General features: G+C 31.0%; 1 protein-coding gene across 3 annotated transcripts in view; it reads left to right on the top strand.

Annotated features, from left to right (window-relative positions):
* LOC118205437 (dual serine/threonine and tyrosine protein kinase-like) overlaps positions 1–15,415 on the top strand; it is a 71,356-nt gene that overhangs the window by 48,007 nt on the left and 7,934 nt on the right. For all 3 annotated transcript variants that reach the window (XM_085812566.1, XM_085812568.1, XM_085812567.1), the window contains 4 exons: positions 7,666–7,896; positions 10,232–10,307; positions 10,846–11,002; positions 14,399–14,561. In XM_085812566.1, coding sequence (XP_085668692.1) covers positions 7,666–7,896; positions 10,232–10,307; positions 10,846–11,002; positions 14,399–14,561 — 627 coding nt within the window. The remainder of the gene's footprint in view (positions 1–7,665; positions 7,897–10,231; positions 10,308–10,845; positions 11,003–14,398; positions 14,562–15,415) is intronic.

Below are 15,415 nucleotides of genomic sequence, written 5' to 3'. Positions count from 1 at the left end.
AGCAAAAATTAATTATTCTTGTTATTAAAGGAGGACAAAATTTCTTTCACTTCTTGCATTCTTAGTATAATGTAAAGTTATATAAATACATTTGGAATAAATTCTTTGTAATTAATTCTTCTGCAGACATTGAAACATGCTTAAAATCTACATTCAAAGTGTTGTTTTGAAACAGATTGCAGAGTCCAAGGATAACTAAAGAATTTATGAGATAATTGTGCAAGAAAATCCTGAATGATTGAATTCATTCAGAAATTTTGACTATTATATGCAGATTTGTAAGAAAACTTACCCAAAATTGAAGCAGACCAAAGAAAGTTTTTTTTTTTTTTTTTTGCAAAAGTTCCCAAAGAACAAAAGCTTGTGTCAGAATGCCTCTCATTACAGATATGGGTTAGTAAAAGTTATCATACTCTGCTCAAAAGTGCTTAACAAAAGTGGACGAGTGCTTATAACAAAAATGGAGTGGAAAAGTGACAGCTGTAAAATTGTAAAAGTTGATAATGCATATTTTCAAAGACTCAAGGAAATGAAAATCACCTGTTTGGATTCTTCTTAAACTATAATAATTGTGTATGCCAGGATATTACTGGTCCAACAAAATAAATACATTTGATAAACAAAATAAATACATTTGTACACCAGCTTTTTATGCTTGGTAGAAATTACATATACAGTCAAAAGTCGTTAATCCGGACTCGTTGGGACTTCGGCGATTCCGGATTATCGATTTTTCCGGATTATAGATCATCAGTTTAAATCTGGTAAGATGGCATGCAGAAATTATAGAATTAAAATATGAAACCATAATTTATGAAATAAAGAGCAATTATGATCTAAAGGGTATCAAAATTTATGAAAAAAGAGCTTAATATTTATTAAACATTTCTTTCAATGTAAGTTGTTTAAGTTGCTTCGTTTTTTGTGCTAATACTTTCTCTTTGATTCTATAAACAGACATAATTTCTTGTTCAGTTACAAAGTTCCGCTGTTCAAGTTCTATAATTGCTGTGTCGAGAATACCGACTAATTTGTCAATCGAAATTTTTTCGTTTTCAATAACCTCTGTGTCACTTTTTTCACTATCGGATGTGAATTATAATGAAGAGGAATTTGATTTAAATCATATCAAAGATGGAGTACATTGAGATGAAATATATTTAGTAAGGAATTACAAGCCAAATAAAATAAAAATATCTGCCCTGAAGATAAGGATAGTGCTGACAGATCAATTTCCAGTTCATTGCACGCCGTGACATCCCCCCCCCCTCCCGCGCGCAGAGGATCGTGAAATTGATGAACAGATTTCGGAATGGTTAGAGAAACAAAGGATATGCCTTTATCCATTTTTTGCAGCAATTCCACTTTTTGTTTGATGGACATCGAAACATACTTTCACTTTGTAGATCCTTTGGGAGCTCCAGGATCGGAAATTCTATTTGACATAATCGAAAGTTCAAGCTTACTTTTATAAAATTGGTCTAACAGCCTGCAAAAAATAATGAGCTGGATCCAATTCAAAGATTAAGGAACAACGCAATCTGCAACATTAACTAAAATAGATAATTAGATAATTTTAGCTTATACCGTCCGTTATGCATCAAACGCGCATGCGTAAACGTATTATGCGCATGCGCACACGCATATTCGCAGCCGCTCAGCTCTTACGCGCATGTGTAAATGCGTCAAAGTGACGCATGCGCAGAAAGTTTGTAGCTTTGAGGTCCGGATTATAGATCATTCTGGATTATGGGTGTCCAAATTAACGACTTTTGACTGTACTTAATTGTTTGAACACATTTTTTATTTTATCAGATTTGGTAATTGCAATGCATAGGAAAATGACTAGAGGGGGGGGGACAGCTCTTTTCACTGGAGATGATTGCTATGATTGATATTCAAGACTTCTTAAGGGGCCATTCACACAGCTGACATTGCTCCACAGTTTTGGTAAAAAAAAGTTTTTCTTCTGTTGGAAAATCTGAACTTCACATACAGCAGAGCTATTCGACACATAGAACCAAAAGACTAATAGTTACTAAGATGTTTCTTAAATTATTAATAAATAGCTAGTTTTTAATCTTTTAGTATAGAATAAATATCTAAGAAGTAACTAAATCTATTTGAAATATCTTAAAATAATCTGAAAAAGGCCACTTTTTTTTTTTTTTTTTTTTTTTTTTTTTTTTAGTTCAAATGTCTTAAAATCGTTTGCTCCTCTATATTCAACACTTTTTGGTTCCATCTACATTCTAATACATAATGCATCAATAATAATAGTTTAATCTTACAGTTTTTAGGAATAGTATTTTTGTAAACCTAAATCGTGTGTTTTGTATGAACATCATGTGTACATGTTATGTAAGCAGTATCGCTATGTGAAGTTTTAGTGTATACATTGCTTGTTGATGTTGTAAATACATGTATAGATGCTCGTGTATATTTTTATTCAAAACTTTTGTGATAAATATAATTTTTCAAAGAGGCCATATTTACTTGGATCAAAATTTTCAAAACATTATGTTGTGTTGTATGTGCCACTGTGACTTCTCAGTCATGCATGGCTGTTGTGATGACTGCAGGCATGCAATCTAATAAATACTGGGACTACTAGAAAATAAAGCCTGCTTGGAAGATAGTATTGTAATTTTTCTAAAAAAACAATGGCAATTCTGTTACAAGTGCAGAGGTTTTATTCTTCTCATTTCTGGTGGAATACAGTATACCCAGTTGTATGTACTATCCATGGGAATTCTTTATTTTGGTCAGTGTTTCCTTATTCTCCCATCCCCCCCCAAAAAAAATTGCATGCAGAACAACTAAAGCGATTGTCCTGGGTAAATGCATGGCAGCTTCTGTGGTATGAAATTTTGTGCATATTACAAATGCATTGTAACGTCTTAAGCTATTTTATCGACCACCACGAAGTTCTGAGAAAAAGAATAACTTCCTCAAAAGTTCCCACGGACAGAGTATTTCTTAACGAATTCTTGCAAAGAGGAAGTGATCAGCAGTCACAAAACAATCTCAGGTTTTCGTTTCTCTTATAGTTGTTCGAAGGGAGACATTGTACCGTTTCCTTTCATTAGTTTATAGGTTCAGTGTCTCAGACCACCCGGTTTGAGTTCACATTTGGAACCGAAAAGTTCTCATGGACTTTTTCCCAGGCTGTCTTCATCATTTCCAGTTGTTAATTAAAGTGCTATCGCCAATTAAGAGGCACTTCTAAAAATTACAGACAAATGAGGATCCTGGGATTCTTTCCAACACGCCCAGAACAACTTGAACAAAATCATGGAATGCAGTTCCAGAGAGAGAGAGAGCAAGTGAGAGTGAATTGCAGTAAGTAGAGAGAGAAACCTTTTCTCAGTTTTTCCAGCTCGGTTACGAGCAAATTTTATTTTCGCTCTCCGTAGGGCAATATTGGTACCTCTGCCTCTGATTACAGTGAGGTAGCCGAGTTCGCCGCTACTTTACGGAGGAGCACCCCACTCAGAACCAGTTCAGTCCACAACCACCGGCTTAGAGATTCGATTAATTCAACACAGCCTCATCTTGAACTATTTCCAAAGAAGAACTTTCATCTTGGCTGAGTTCTAAACAGGAACTTTATTCACACCATCTGGAACTGGTTATATTTCTTTTCCCCTCACCCTACTGGGAGAACAATATTTTATGAGTTTATTTATTTTTATTTGTTTTTGCATATAGCCTAGAAAGAACCCAAATAAATTTATTTACGCTACCTCTTGTCTTTCGAATTCATCACAGCATTATTTGCATTGGTTACCGATGATAGCTCATTGTAATATGAATGCACTGCCTGAAAGGATTTTCAGCATTATGCAGAAGAATCGAACTCAGTTTATACAAAATTTATCGCAGTGAATTTACATCTTGTGCAGATTTATTTACTCACAACACTATTTGTTATTAAAATAAATGTATCCATGAAGAATTGGAAGCAGCAAAATGTGCAGCAAAGTTGACCTTGTCAGGTCAAACAGTAACATGGGAAAATATATCTTAATTTTTTATTTTTTAACCTTTTGTTTCTTTTATAAAGCTGTAAGTAATTTGTGTTTTATTAGGTGTAACATCCAGTTTACATTGTTAAACCTCTTCTCTCCAATCTCATAGTTCTCAAGTGTTGTGATTATAATACCATTAAGTATTATTAATAGCATTCCTCAAAGATTGGCATCTAATATTGTTTTGTGTCTCTTTCTCATTGTGAAGCTTAGATCTATATTAGTTTATTACACTTAGAGCCTTATTAATTTGTTACTTAATGGTATTGCTTCTTTTGTACAAACCGAAACATTTGGATCACCACATCGATCTTTACAGAGTGGAAAGTGGAAGTCTTTGCATCCTGTGCCAAAAAATGCCTGATAGCGAAAGATTTGCCATTGAAAGCTGTGTTTTGTGTGATAATATCCTTGGTCATCTCTAAAGACCTGGAGAAGGAACTGGTATGGCTTAAGTATAATTCTAATGATCCAGTACTTATCTCCCAAAACAACTTCTCTGTTTCAACCAATGGACTGCCAGTTTGAAGACACTACTCATAATAGCTGTTTTGAAATTGATAATTTTTTATCTGACACAATATCTAGAAAATTCTGAAAGGATGATTTCAATCTTGTAGACGTTATCAGACTATTGCAGACGGAATATTTCGAAGTCAAAGGATCTTCAGCTGAGTTTGGTGAAGTTTATTTTCTGCATATGTGAAAGGTGAACAGTGGATGATAATTGAAGATAGAGGAGATTTATGATGGAGATTGTTATACCACAGCAATGGAGTGGATGAAGTGAATCAAAATGAGTTCACAACTGAAGAGCTACAAACTCTGCAAATGGGGAAATGAGCATGCGAAAGCCCAAAGGAAAGTTTCTTCTAGTGTGAAGGAGAATCCAAAGAGACTCAACCCACTGCAGACATCGAGAACCTTCTGAAAGAAGTGTAAAGAAGTCATAAACATTGCCAGGTAATGACATCCTAATCAAAATGAGATGAGGAGATTGATAGATCTGCTCAATAACAGTGTGCACTACTCTAAGACACTTCAGACAATTTTGTGAAACTTGGAAGAATCAAATTATTGAAAGCCAGTGTGTGAGAATATTGAAAAATTTTCTATTTTCAGTGGGAAACTCAAACTGAGCTAAAAAATCTGCAAGACTAGATATGTACATAGTGTATTTATATGAGAAAAGCATCCTGCTTAGCAGTGACTTTCATACTGAATATCCTCCTGGAGTACACTGTCTTCATTATACCAAGCTTCATTATACCAAGATATTACCGTAATTATCTTCTGTATGTAAAATAAAGATTGCTTAGAACATAGGCTTTGTAATCCTGTAACAAGTACGTGAGGTTGCAAACTGATTAAGATTTCTAATAATATTTTGCATTTCTTAATGAATCACCTTTTGTAAACAAATTATTAAAATTATTATAGATGAAGGAGACACTATTCATTTGAACTAAATAAAACTCTAAACCATGTGTAAAAATCATACCATTTTCTCAAATAATTCTTTTTTTTGGGGGTGGGAGGAAATCACAAGAGTGACTGACAGTTGTAAAATATTTGTACTTGCTTTCTGCATTTGATTCTAAAAATAGAATTGGCTGGAGTTTGAAGTTTTGCAATTTTTTGCTTAAATGACAAAAAATCATATTTAGACTGTTTATTTGCATGTATTAGTTTTTATTTATTATTTTAAAACATGATCATGCCATTAATCAAATGATGACCACCAAAGTTTTTTATAAGGTATCACTAAAGCATTCTGACATTTTGTTATGTTCTGTTTCATATATATATCATGTACACTTAGAGTCCCAATAATGTGATATGAATGAAATTGAGGGGGATGGTTGAATAATTGGTAAATGTCAAATAAAATAAAGATGCTGAGATTGGTTATTAAAATAGAATTTCTGAAATCATAAACATTTTGTTTTTAAAGCTGGTGTAATAAAAGGCAGGCATAATTGCTATACATGGAAATCAGCCAATAAATTTTTCATGCCTATAATAGTAAAACAACCTTTGAAAGACTGGTCTGCTATAATGTGGTACACTGTATAAAAACTGTACAACAGCAAAAAAAGAAAAAAAAAATATGTATTAGTCATATGTATGTGTGGTATAAATATATATGTATATTTATATTTGCAAGCATTAAATATATATGTATATTTATACCATAAAAATATGTATGTGTGGTAGTCAATTAAGAAAAGTAATGTACTATGTTAAGTTAAACAAATTATTTAGCAAGTAAAGCCAGTTAATGTGTATTCTCCAGTGTTACTACTCCAATAATATAAATTTTGAGTATGAATTTATTAGTTAGATAAAAAGAAGAATATCAGATAATAGAAGATCATGCAGTTAGAACTTAATTATACTAGGATTGCCTTCATTGATTTGTGAACTAAATGTGTAGTTATAATAATAGTCATTATTAATAAAAATGATAATATATTTGTCATCATATTCATCCAAATTTAGTGTGCAAGTGTATTTGCTATTGTCCATATGTGAATTTTTGCAAGCATTAACTTGTGAGAAGACCTAATTTTCAAATAACTATAATCCTATACTAACTAACCACTAACCCATCTAACCCATAAAACTTGTACTCAAACTGTGGTTTGTGACCAGGGCTGTAAAATTGTTTTTTGGGATCGTTTGCATTATTATGGGGTCGCACTGCTGTAAAGTAAATCTGTAAAATCACCTCTAATATAAACTGTAATTCCATTCTGTCTGTTATAACTCAACCCTATGCAAGAATGCTAAACATGTTTTTCACTAATATTATTTCTTTTCTGATGAAGGCTTAGAAAAGAAAAAATTGGGGAGGATTTTCCCCCTTAGTTATTCTGGATTTTATTCTTTTATCTTTATTAGCTGTTTTATAAGAATGCTATAAATCATTATTTTTCTGAAATAAAATAGAATAAAATGAAAGCAAATGAGCTTTGAAAATAGAGATAAAATTGTCAAAAGTAGTCATTCTAGAAATTTAAAATACTTTATTTGTAATTTTCTATTACATAAGACAAACCTTTAACAATTTCTTGCAATGATTTCTGTCCGCTGTTAAAAATCATTTTTTGATTTTCAGCTATTGCCAACCTATATCTCACTAGATGTTTTTTTTTTAAATAATTAAATTAAGAATCATAGTGATATATTTTTTTGCATTATGAGATTGTATTGCAGTTTTAGTTTTTGCGGTGCAAAAATTACTGCACATGTTCAGATATGCATTTTATTGTGTCTTGATTATTCATTTACTTTCATTGTTTATTTACAATAGCTGTGTCATTTTGCAATAAGTTTCTCGATGTTTATAAGGCATTTCATTGTATACTTTGAATTTGTTCATGATATAAAGTATTTAATTTATTTTTGGTATGTAGCAGTAAGCATTGCATGTATTATTTTTAGAAGATTATAGAGTATTTTTTCTGAAAGAATACCTCAGAATAACATATTAAATAATTTATAAATACTTCGGTATTTCTAATGATTGGCTTGACTGTGTATTCTATTTTGTCAATTTATAATTCTAAATAAATTCTATTTTAGTGATTTTGTTTATTGTAATTTTTTCCCTCTAAATTTATATATTAAGCTGGTACAAACTCTACCGTGGAAAGCTCCCCCCGTGATTGATGCTGAATGGAAACGACGTGTTGCACATGACATGCTTATGAGCCTCAGTGAATCTCGGCTTGCTCGTTCTATTTGTTCACAGTTCAGAGAACGATTAAAAGCTTCTCACGACCAGTTTGCTGCTTCTTTGCGTCATCTCGAGGCAATGCATTCTGGCCGATTAGAACGCACCGAAGAGCAACGCTTAAAGGTAAATTCAGAATTTTGTTTAGCTCAATTTTTACTTTTGTATTAGAAATTTGATTTTTAAACATACTGAAAAAATTTGATAAATTTATCTTAAATATAATTATTCTGTTGCCATATTTAATGCCTTTTGCAATGGCCATTTTTATTTAAAGATGTGTAAGGTATTTCTTTTATTATATTAAAAGACAGTCTGTTTCCAGGCAGGGGAGAAACAGTGAATTTTAATACTACTTTATTTTTATATTTAATGCATGCAAGACGGTTTCGGCAAGTCGTATAGCTTAACTTTTAGTATGACTGTGATGCAGTTTCACATAAATCATAAGCCATATCTAATGTCATTTAGGGTTTTACAATTAAATAAGAATAGCCATCATAATCTTCAGAGATTTAAAATTCCTCACATGAATAATTCCATACCTCCAAATACCTCCAAAGAATAGTAACAATAATTCAGATGGAAAGGTTGCTGAAATGATGAAATTAGTTTCTTCTACTATACACTGAATTCACAGATGACTTACGCACAATCAAGTCCTATGTTATGACCAGTATTCAGTAGACTGATAAGAGTGGTGGTCATATCTAGAATTTTTTTCCTATGTCACGCCTCAAGTACCGTCATTCCACGAAAACTTTGAAGATTAATCCTTTTTTAACTGACCATATATGGCTATATATGCCAAATCTCTACTAAGACAACAGTGTTATATCAGGCTTGCATACTGCTGAAAGATGGGAGAAATTTAGAAAATAATTTAGAATATTTGTTTAGCCTTCAAATTTGCATGCCTGAAACCCAGTAAAGTATTTCTGTAATGTTCTGGAAGGGAATGTGAGAGTTGCTGTAGTTGATACAATATTGAGAAACTTGCAGAATTTATTACTAGCTGTTTATGAGCCATGAATATGTATGATGATGTGCTAGGAAATATTAGATAATTTTATTTTCCTGGTGTTCTGAATTCAGTCTGTAATGCTAATTTTAAAACACGGATATCAGCATAATTCAGGTATTATTGAGCAAAATATTCAAGATTGTAAAAGCTAGATGATATTTAAAGGAACAGCATAGAATGCTGTTGATACAATTTGAGGCAGCTTTTGTATTTTGCATATATATATATATATCATAATTAAAATTGTCATTTTTGAATTAGCTGTTATTTATTATCAGATGTTACATATGCTGTTTTTTATTTACTAGATTCATCAGTATGCTGTTACATTTATCCTTATAATGTTACTTGCAGAATTTTATTAAATAATTTGAAATTCTATTATTATGTGTATGCCTGTTGGAGGGGACTGTTTTATTGAATTATATACGAACCATTTTGGTCCAGTACCTCTTGTCATCCTGGTAGCATCATGATTTCCATACACATAAAAATTCTAATCTTTTTTTTACAAAAAGATGATCCAAGTGATTTTTGACATCCTCATTTGAAATAAATGTTTTACTGCATAAAATTTTTTGTAAAGAATAGAACACATAATAATAATCTGATGGTGCCAGATCTGGTGAATATGGTGAGTGTGGTAGCACATACCATCCAAATTATAATAACTTCTGACAAATTACCAAACTTGTGTAAGGTCTGGCATTATCATGGTGAAACAGTACACCTTTTTCTGTTGATCAATTCTGGCTTTTTCTGTTTGATGGCTTCACTCAGTTTGTCCAGTTAGTGATAGTATGCTTTTAAATTGATTGTGTGATAGTCTGGTAGAAGTTAAAAAAAATGTTCCTCTTAAAATCACATGAAATGAAGAGCATAATATTTAAAAAAATAAATATTGGCTTTCGAAGTGCTTTGAGCTGCTTGATCTCTTCTTCATTGCTTGCATTGAAAATCGTAATAAACAATTCATTTATCATCCGCAGTTATGATTCATTTGAAAAGTGGATTATTTCCTTGATGTTAGCAAAGCAAACTATGGATTTTAATGCAACAGAGCAGATGTTTCTTTAAGAATGCATGGAACCCATATATTAAGCTTTGAATTGGAACCATGTCATTTCCCATTATCATAAATGGTTGAATTTGACAAATTTAATCCCTGAGCGATTTTGTAGATGTTCAAGAAAGAGTAAAAATACTAATTAAAAATAGAACTCATTCCTATGGGTGTAAAAAAGAAATTACTTTCTGAATAGTCTAATAATATATTAAGCCAATTTTCTGTTTAGGTATAATTAATTTGCCCTACATTAAAACTTTTTTGCAGGGGTAGAATTGAAATGTGTATTTTTAATTTTAATATTTTTTTGGAAAATTTTAAAGAATTTTTGTGTCTGTTTCGTTAAATATTATTTATTTATATTTTTAAAGGTTCGCAAATTGCATGCACCTAAATTGGCAAAGTTCGCTCTAGAAAGTACTTCTCTCAGGGATATCATACTGTATGGTAAGTTTGTGTTTCTAGATATTTTGTAGCAGCATTTAAGGCTATTCCATAAGTAGTATTAGATAAATCTACTGTATAGTCTGTCTACTCTTTGTGACTTTTCTAAGAGAGAAATTAATCCCACAATTTTTAATCCCATTTTCAAAAATTCTCATTATAATCAGTTTTAGTATAAGTAAACCTTGTACAATTTTTTTGATATCGTGTGTATGTAAAAAATTGTCAAGAATTTCCTACCCCTATTCTTTTAAAAATAACTATTAGAGTTATTGTGTATAAAACTTGGTCATTATGCTTTATACTTCATATCTCAATTACCGAAATATTTTGCTGTAGAATTTTCTCTTTAATAAAATTACATATGCAGATTTGAGAAATAGTTGGGTGCATGATTAGAAATTTGTTATGCAAGATTTTTTTAAATTAAATTTTAGCTTAAAATTTTGAGGCTGAGTAATTTCATTTATTGCTTTCTTAAAAATGGTATGAGTTATACATTCTAGAATCTCATTTGATGGATTACATATTTTTATTACAGGCATGCCTCAAATTGGACGTGAAATTGGTCGGGGGCAGTATGGAGTAGTGTATTCCTGTGACTCTTGGGCCGGATATTCTCCATGTGCTATAAAATCTGTAGTTCCTCCTGACGATAAACACTGGAATGACTTAGCAATGGAATTTTATTATACCAGGTATGATTTTATTAAAACACATTATTTTAATGTTTTAATCTTTTATAAAAATTGTAGTTGTAATGTTAAAATGCACCATATATAGCTCACTTCGTTAAAAAATTTCAAATTTTTAATCGTCATTTTGAAAATTCATTTTTTCAATTATTTAAAAAAAGTGTCCTTTTCATTAATATTTTTTAATGCTGTGAAAGAGGTAAGGTTTTATAATAGGTAAGATTTTTCACTCATGCATAGAAATTATTTCTGTATTTCATATTTTAATGATGCTAAACACAAATTTTATGTAGGAATTCACATTTATTTTTATCAATTTTTTCACATTACAGGAAACCTCCATTCATGGATATGACTTATTACTGTAGGCTGTTCATAAACCGAAAACATTTTTCACATAGGAATTAATGTGTAATGGATTACTTTGTTCTTGGCAAGTTCGTAACACAAACATCTAAGAAAGTATTACATCTAAGAAAAAAAAAAAAAAAAAAAAAAAAAAAAAAAAAAAAAAAAAAAACAGTGTTAAACTGATAAAACAAAGTGACACTTCATTTTATTTTACTATATCTGTATGAAGCAAAATAAATGACATAGTGCAATGTTGAGGAAGAGATGCTTCCCTTTCTGTAAAAACATTGGATATCTTTTCCTAGGACATCTTCTTTCATCTTCCCCCTCCCCAATTAGCACCACTTAACTCTGCTTGATACTGAGTGGGACTTTCATTCAAAATTTATTCCATGTGATTTATTGATGTTTTAAAATGTTTACAAAGTGAATTAGGCATTGTCATATCAAGTGTATGTGTTACTACTCTATTAAAGTGTGACAAGTAAAAACTTTAAAAGAGAAATAAGCAAAAGATTAAGTGAAAACTTTCCATTTTTTTCTCCTTTTATAAAAATGTTATAAGTTAAAAAATTTAAGATCATTTTTGTTTCCTTCCTCTTCATCAGCAGGCATTTCTCCTTCACAACCACTTTTAGATATGGCTTCTAAAGTTTCTGCAAGTCTTTCTTGCTAACTCCAACTTTATGGTCCTCAAGTAACTCTTCCACACTTTTGTTGACTTAATTGGAGAACACTTCCACACTTTTCCACACTTTTGTTGATCAACCGTAAGCCAAGAGATACAGTATCATAGATAATAAAAAATGTGCAAAGTGTCAAAATCCTCCAAGTTTTCTGCTTGCAACACATTCTGACCATAATTTCCACAGGCCATGTTCAGAGTTCTGCAAATCACTTGCTGCCAATTTTACTTAATGACAGCTAACTAATGAAAAATATTAAAATGATGTTTCAGGTAGTCCCTGAGTATTAATTTTGTACCAAATGTTACCTCTGAAGACACTTGAAAATAATTTATTGCTGACTTCATGTTATTCATGTGAATGACTTCTATTAAAAGATAATTGTATAATTTTAATAGATAACTTAGCTATTATTTTACTTTTATCTTAAATTATAAAATTTGGTAAAGTATATATTATTAGTTTTAAAAATAGAAAGATGAATGATAATTGTCAATAGTGTATTCCAATTTCTGTGATTGTCTTTGCATGACTAGAATGTATATTTGCTATCTTGTATTTCCCCCCTTGAAAACTGACATTTTATTAAGTCATCATGTTATTTTTCTGATAAATTAAGTCATAGATTTTTATAAGAGTTTATTAAACATTAATTACTATTTAACGATGATACGTTCAGAAGACATATTTCAGATTATTTTTTAGAAGAAGAGCTAGGGTTCGAATCCCGGCAGAAGGCATGCTTGTAGACGTCCCTTCATAGGAAGGCAACAGTGCCTGCCTGTTAGATGAATAAAATAGCCGCCATTTTGACCTTATGCCAAAATGGCCTTAGGAGGGGCCAATGCTGAATAGGCAAGTGTCCACCATTGGATTGAAAAAAAAAAAAATTTTTTTTAGAAGAAATCATGTACCTAATTAAATTTCTATAATTAAGTGCAAGAGAAACTTTTAAGGGGGGAAGTATAAACTCCCCAGAAAGCTGAAATAAAAATTGTAAAACAAATATTACTTTAACTCTTTAAAATGCTTATTATTGCTTCTGCTCTTTTTATTTCCTTATACAAAATAAACGAAGTAATGTAATAAAAAAAAAGGTATCGTGTTTCAACAGAAATATCCATTTTTGCCAGCTGAATCTATTTGGAAATTTTTTTTTTTTACATCTGTACGCACGGACAGGATAAAGAACACTTTTCCCCTCCAAAATCGGTTTTAAAATCGTTTTTTTTTTTTTTCTTTTCTTTTCTTTCATGACATCTTGCATAGCTCAAAACTTAGTGGTAGACCACTGAAGTTTTGTGTATGGGACTGCTATAACATTCAATTGTACATCTGCCTTTTTATTGCAGTCAGCAGTAACAAACATACATATAGATACCCACCCCCCTTACTTGGCCTTTATTTTCACAATCATCAGTTGTACTCATATTCTCTAAGTTATAAAAGTGTTTTAAATGACAAAAATATTTATGTTATGGCAATGACGAATTAAAAAAATAACTTTTGATTAATAGAAAAATGTAATTTTTAATGCAGTCTCCGAGTTCCTATAAATTATATTTGGGAAAGTTCTATTCTTGTTATCAGAAAATAAAATTATAAGAAGTTTGACTCCTTTACAACAAAAATTGACTGGGATATTTAAAAATTTGCAATTTTTGATGTCCTTTCAACTTGCTTGAGGGATTAGCCAATTAAATTAGAATAATTTGAGGAAATAAGTTTAAAAGAAGTGCGGCAAAAAATTGTGTATAACTTAATAGGCCATATAAGGGAGTTATGTGTCCTCATCAGATTTTCTTCTTTTCTCTTTTCTTTTTAGGATGGATAATGTGTGAAATATAAGTTTTTAAAAATGAATGAATTCAATTGGTAATGCAAGTCATATTAATGTCCTGTTTTTTTTCATTTTGATGCATTTTATATTATTAAACAGAGCTTTGAATGAGTAAAAAAACAAGCTTTTGGCACTGGCATGTTTTTAAACTGAATAATAATAGCTGAACCCAGGAACAGAAATATATTGCTTTGTAATAAATGTAACATAAAATTATTTGCCAAAGTTTTATCAGAATCTTACTTTTAATATATCAGTCAAGAACAAAAGTGTAAAAATACTAATAGTTGTATATAACATTTTATTATTTGCATTTAATTAGGCTCAAAATGCTTCCTGATGATTTTATTGTATGCCATATGGGTCTGATCCAGTACTTGTTAATCTGCTAATGATGTATGAGTTTTCCAGTAATAAATATTACTGTCTATTTTATAGTCATATTTTGTTTTACTGAATGTTGGATAAATGCATAAACTGTTTATTTCTCTGATCGTAACAATTTAATTATTTTTCCAAAAGGAGCATTCCAGAACACGATCGTATAGTACAAATTCGAGGTTCTGTTATTGATCTGACATATGCTGGTGGGAGTACACCTGCTGTCCTCTTAGTCATGGATAGGTTGCAAAGGGATCTTTACTCTGCTTTAAAAATGAGTCTGCCATGGAAAAATCGTTTGCAGGTAAACTCTTTTCCTAATTTACGTAATGTAAAAGATTCACAGCTTCATAAATCAATAAATTATTATAGTGCTAATAAATTATTCAATATTTGAAGATGATGGGAGACTTGTACTGTTTGCATAAAAAGAAATAAAATACCATATAAATTAAAATCATTATTTTTTAGCATAAATATTTTATTAGAGAATTTAATAATTTTTCATATTGGATTTCTCAATTTAATTCCTCCCCTCAAAAACTGATGGTTAACTTGAATGTTTGACCTGTAAAAATGTAAATATTTTTTAAAAAATTGCTGTAAAATATACAAAGAATTTCTACAGCATGAACTGAGTTTATTTGAAAAGACCTTTCATATTCCTGTATTAAGCATGTTAGTATTTATGGATTATTTTTCTGCTTGAAAAGATCTCATCGATTACATTCTAAAAAATTAATACTTTTCTACAAAACCAGTGTCAACACAGGTTGTTTTGCGTCTAATTTTATGCAAGATTTATGAGAATGAATTACGAGGTTTCACGAAATCTCTGTGAAGTATGTATTATACAAACTGGATTGAAAGTAATTTTATTTAACTCAGTCAGTCAAAAATATAATGAACAAAATCTATAAATTTCAATATGTATATTGCTAATAGCATAACAGACATCATAGTGATATTCATATTTGGTCTGCCCACCAGCGGCCGAGCGGTAAAGTCGCTGAACACTGTTAGTTTGGTCCAAGGATCGAATCCCGCAAACGGGCTGGCTGCATGGGCGTTTTCGTGGTTTTCTCCATGTGTAACGTATATACGAGCCAGTTTTCCTTAGAAAGTCCTCCACGAAGCAGGGTTGCCACGCTACCTGGA

Source organism: Stegodyphus dumicola, chromosome 3 (assembly GCF_044657685.1).
Source record: "Stegodyphus dumicola isolate Sdum_Otavi_A_Nest chromosome 3, ASM4465768v1".
Lineage (NCBI taxonomy): Eukaryota > Metazoa > Arthropoda > Arachnida > Araneae > Eresidae > Stegodyphus > Stegodyphus dumicola.
This window is presented reverse-complemented; position numbering and strand designations above follow the sequence as displayed.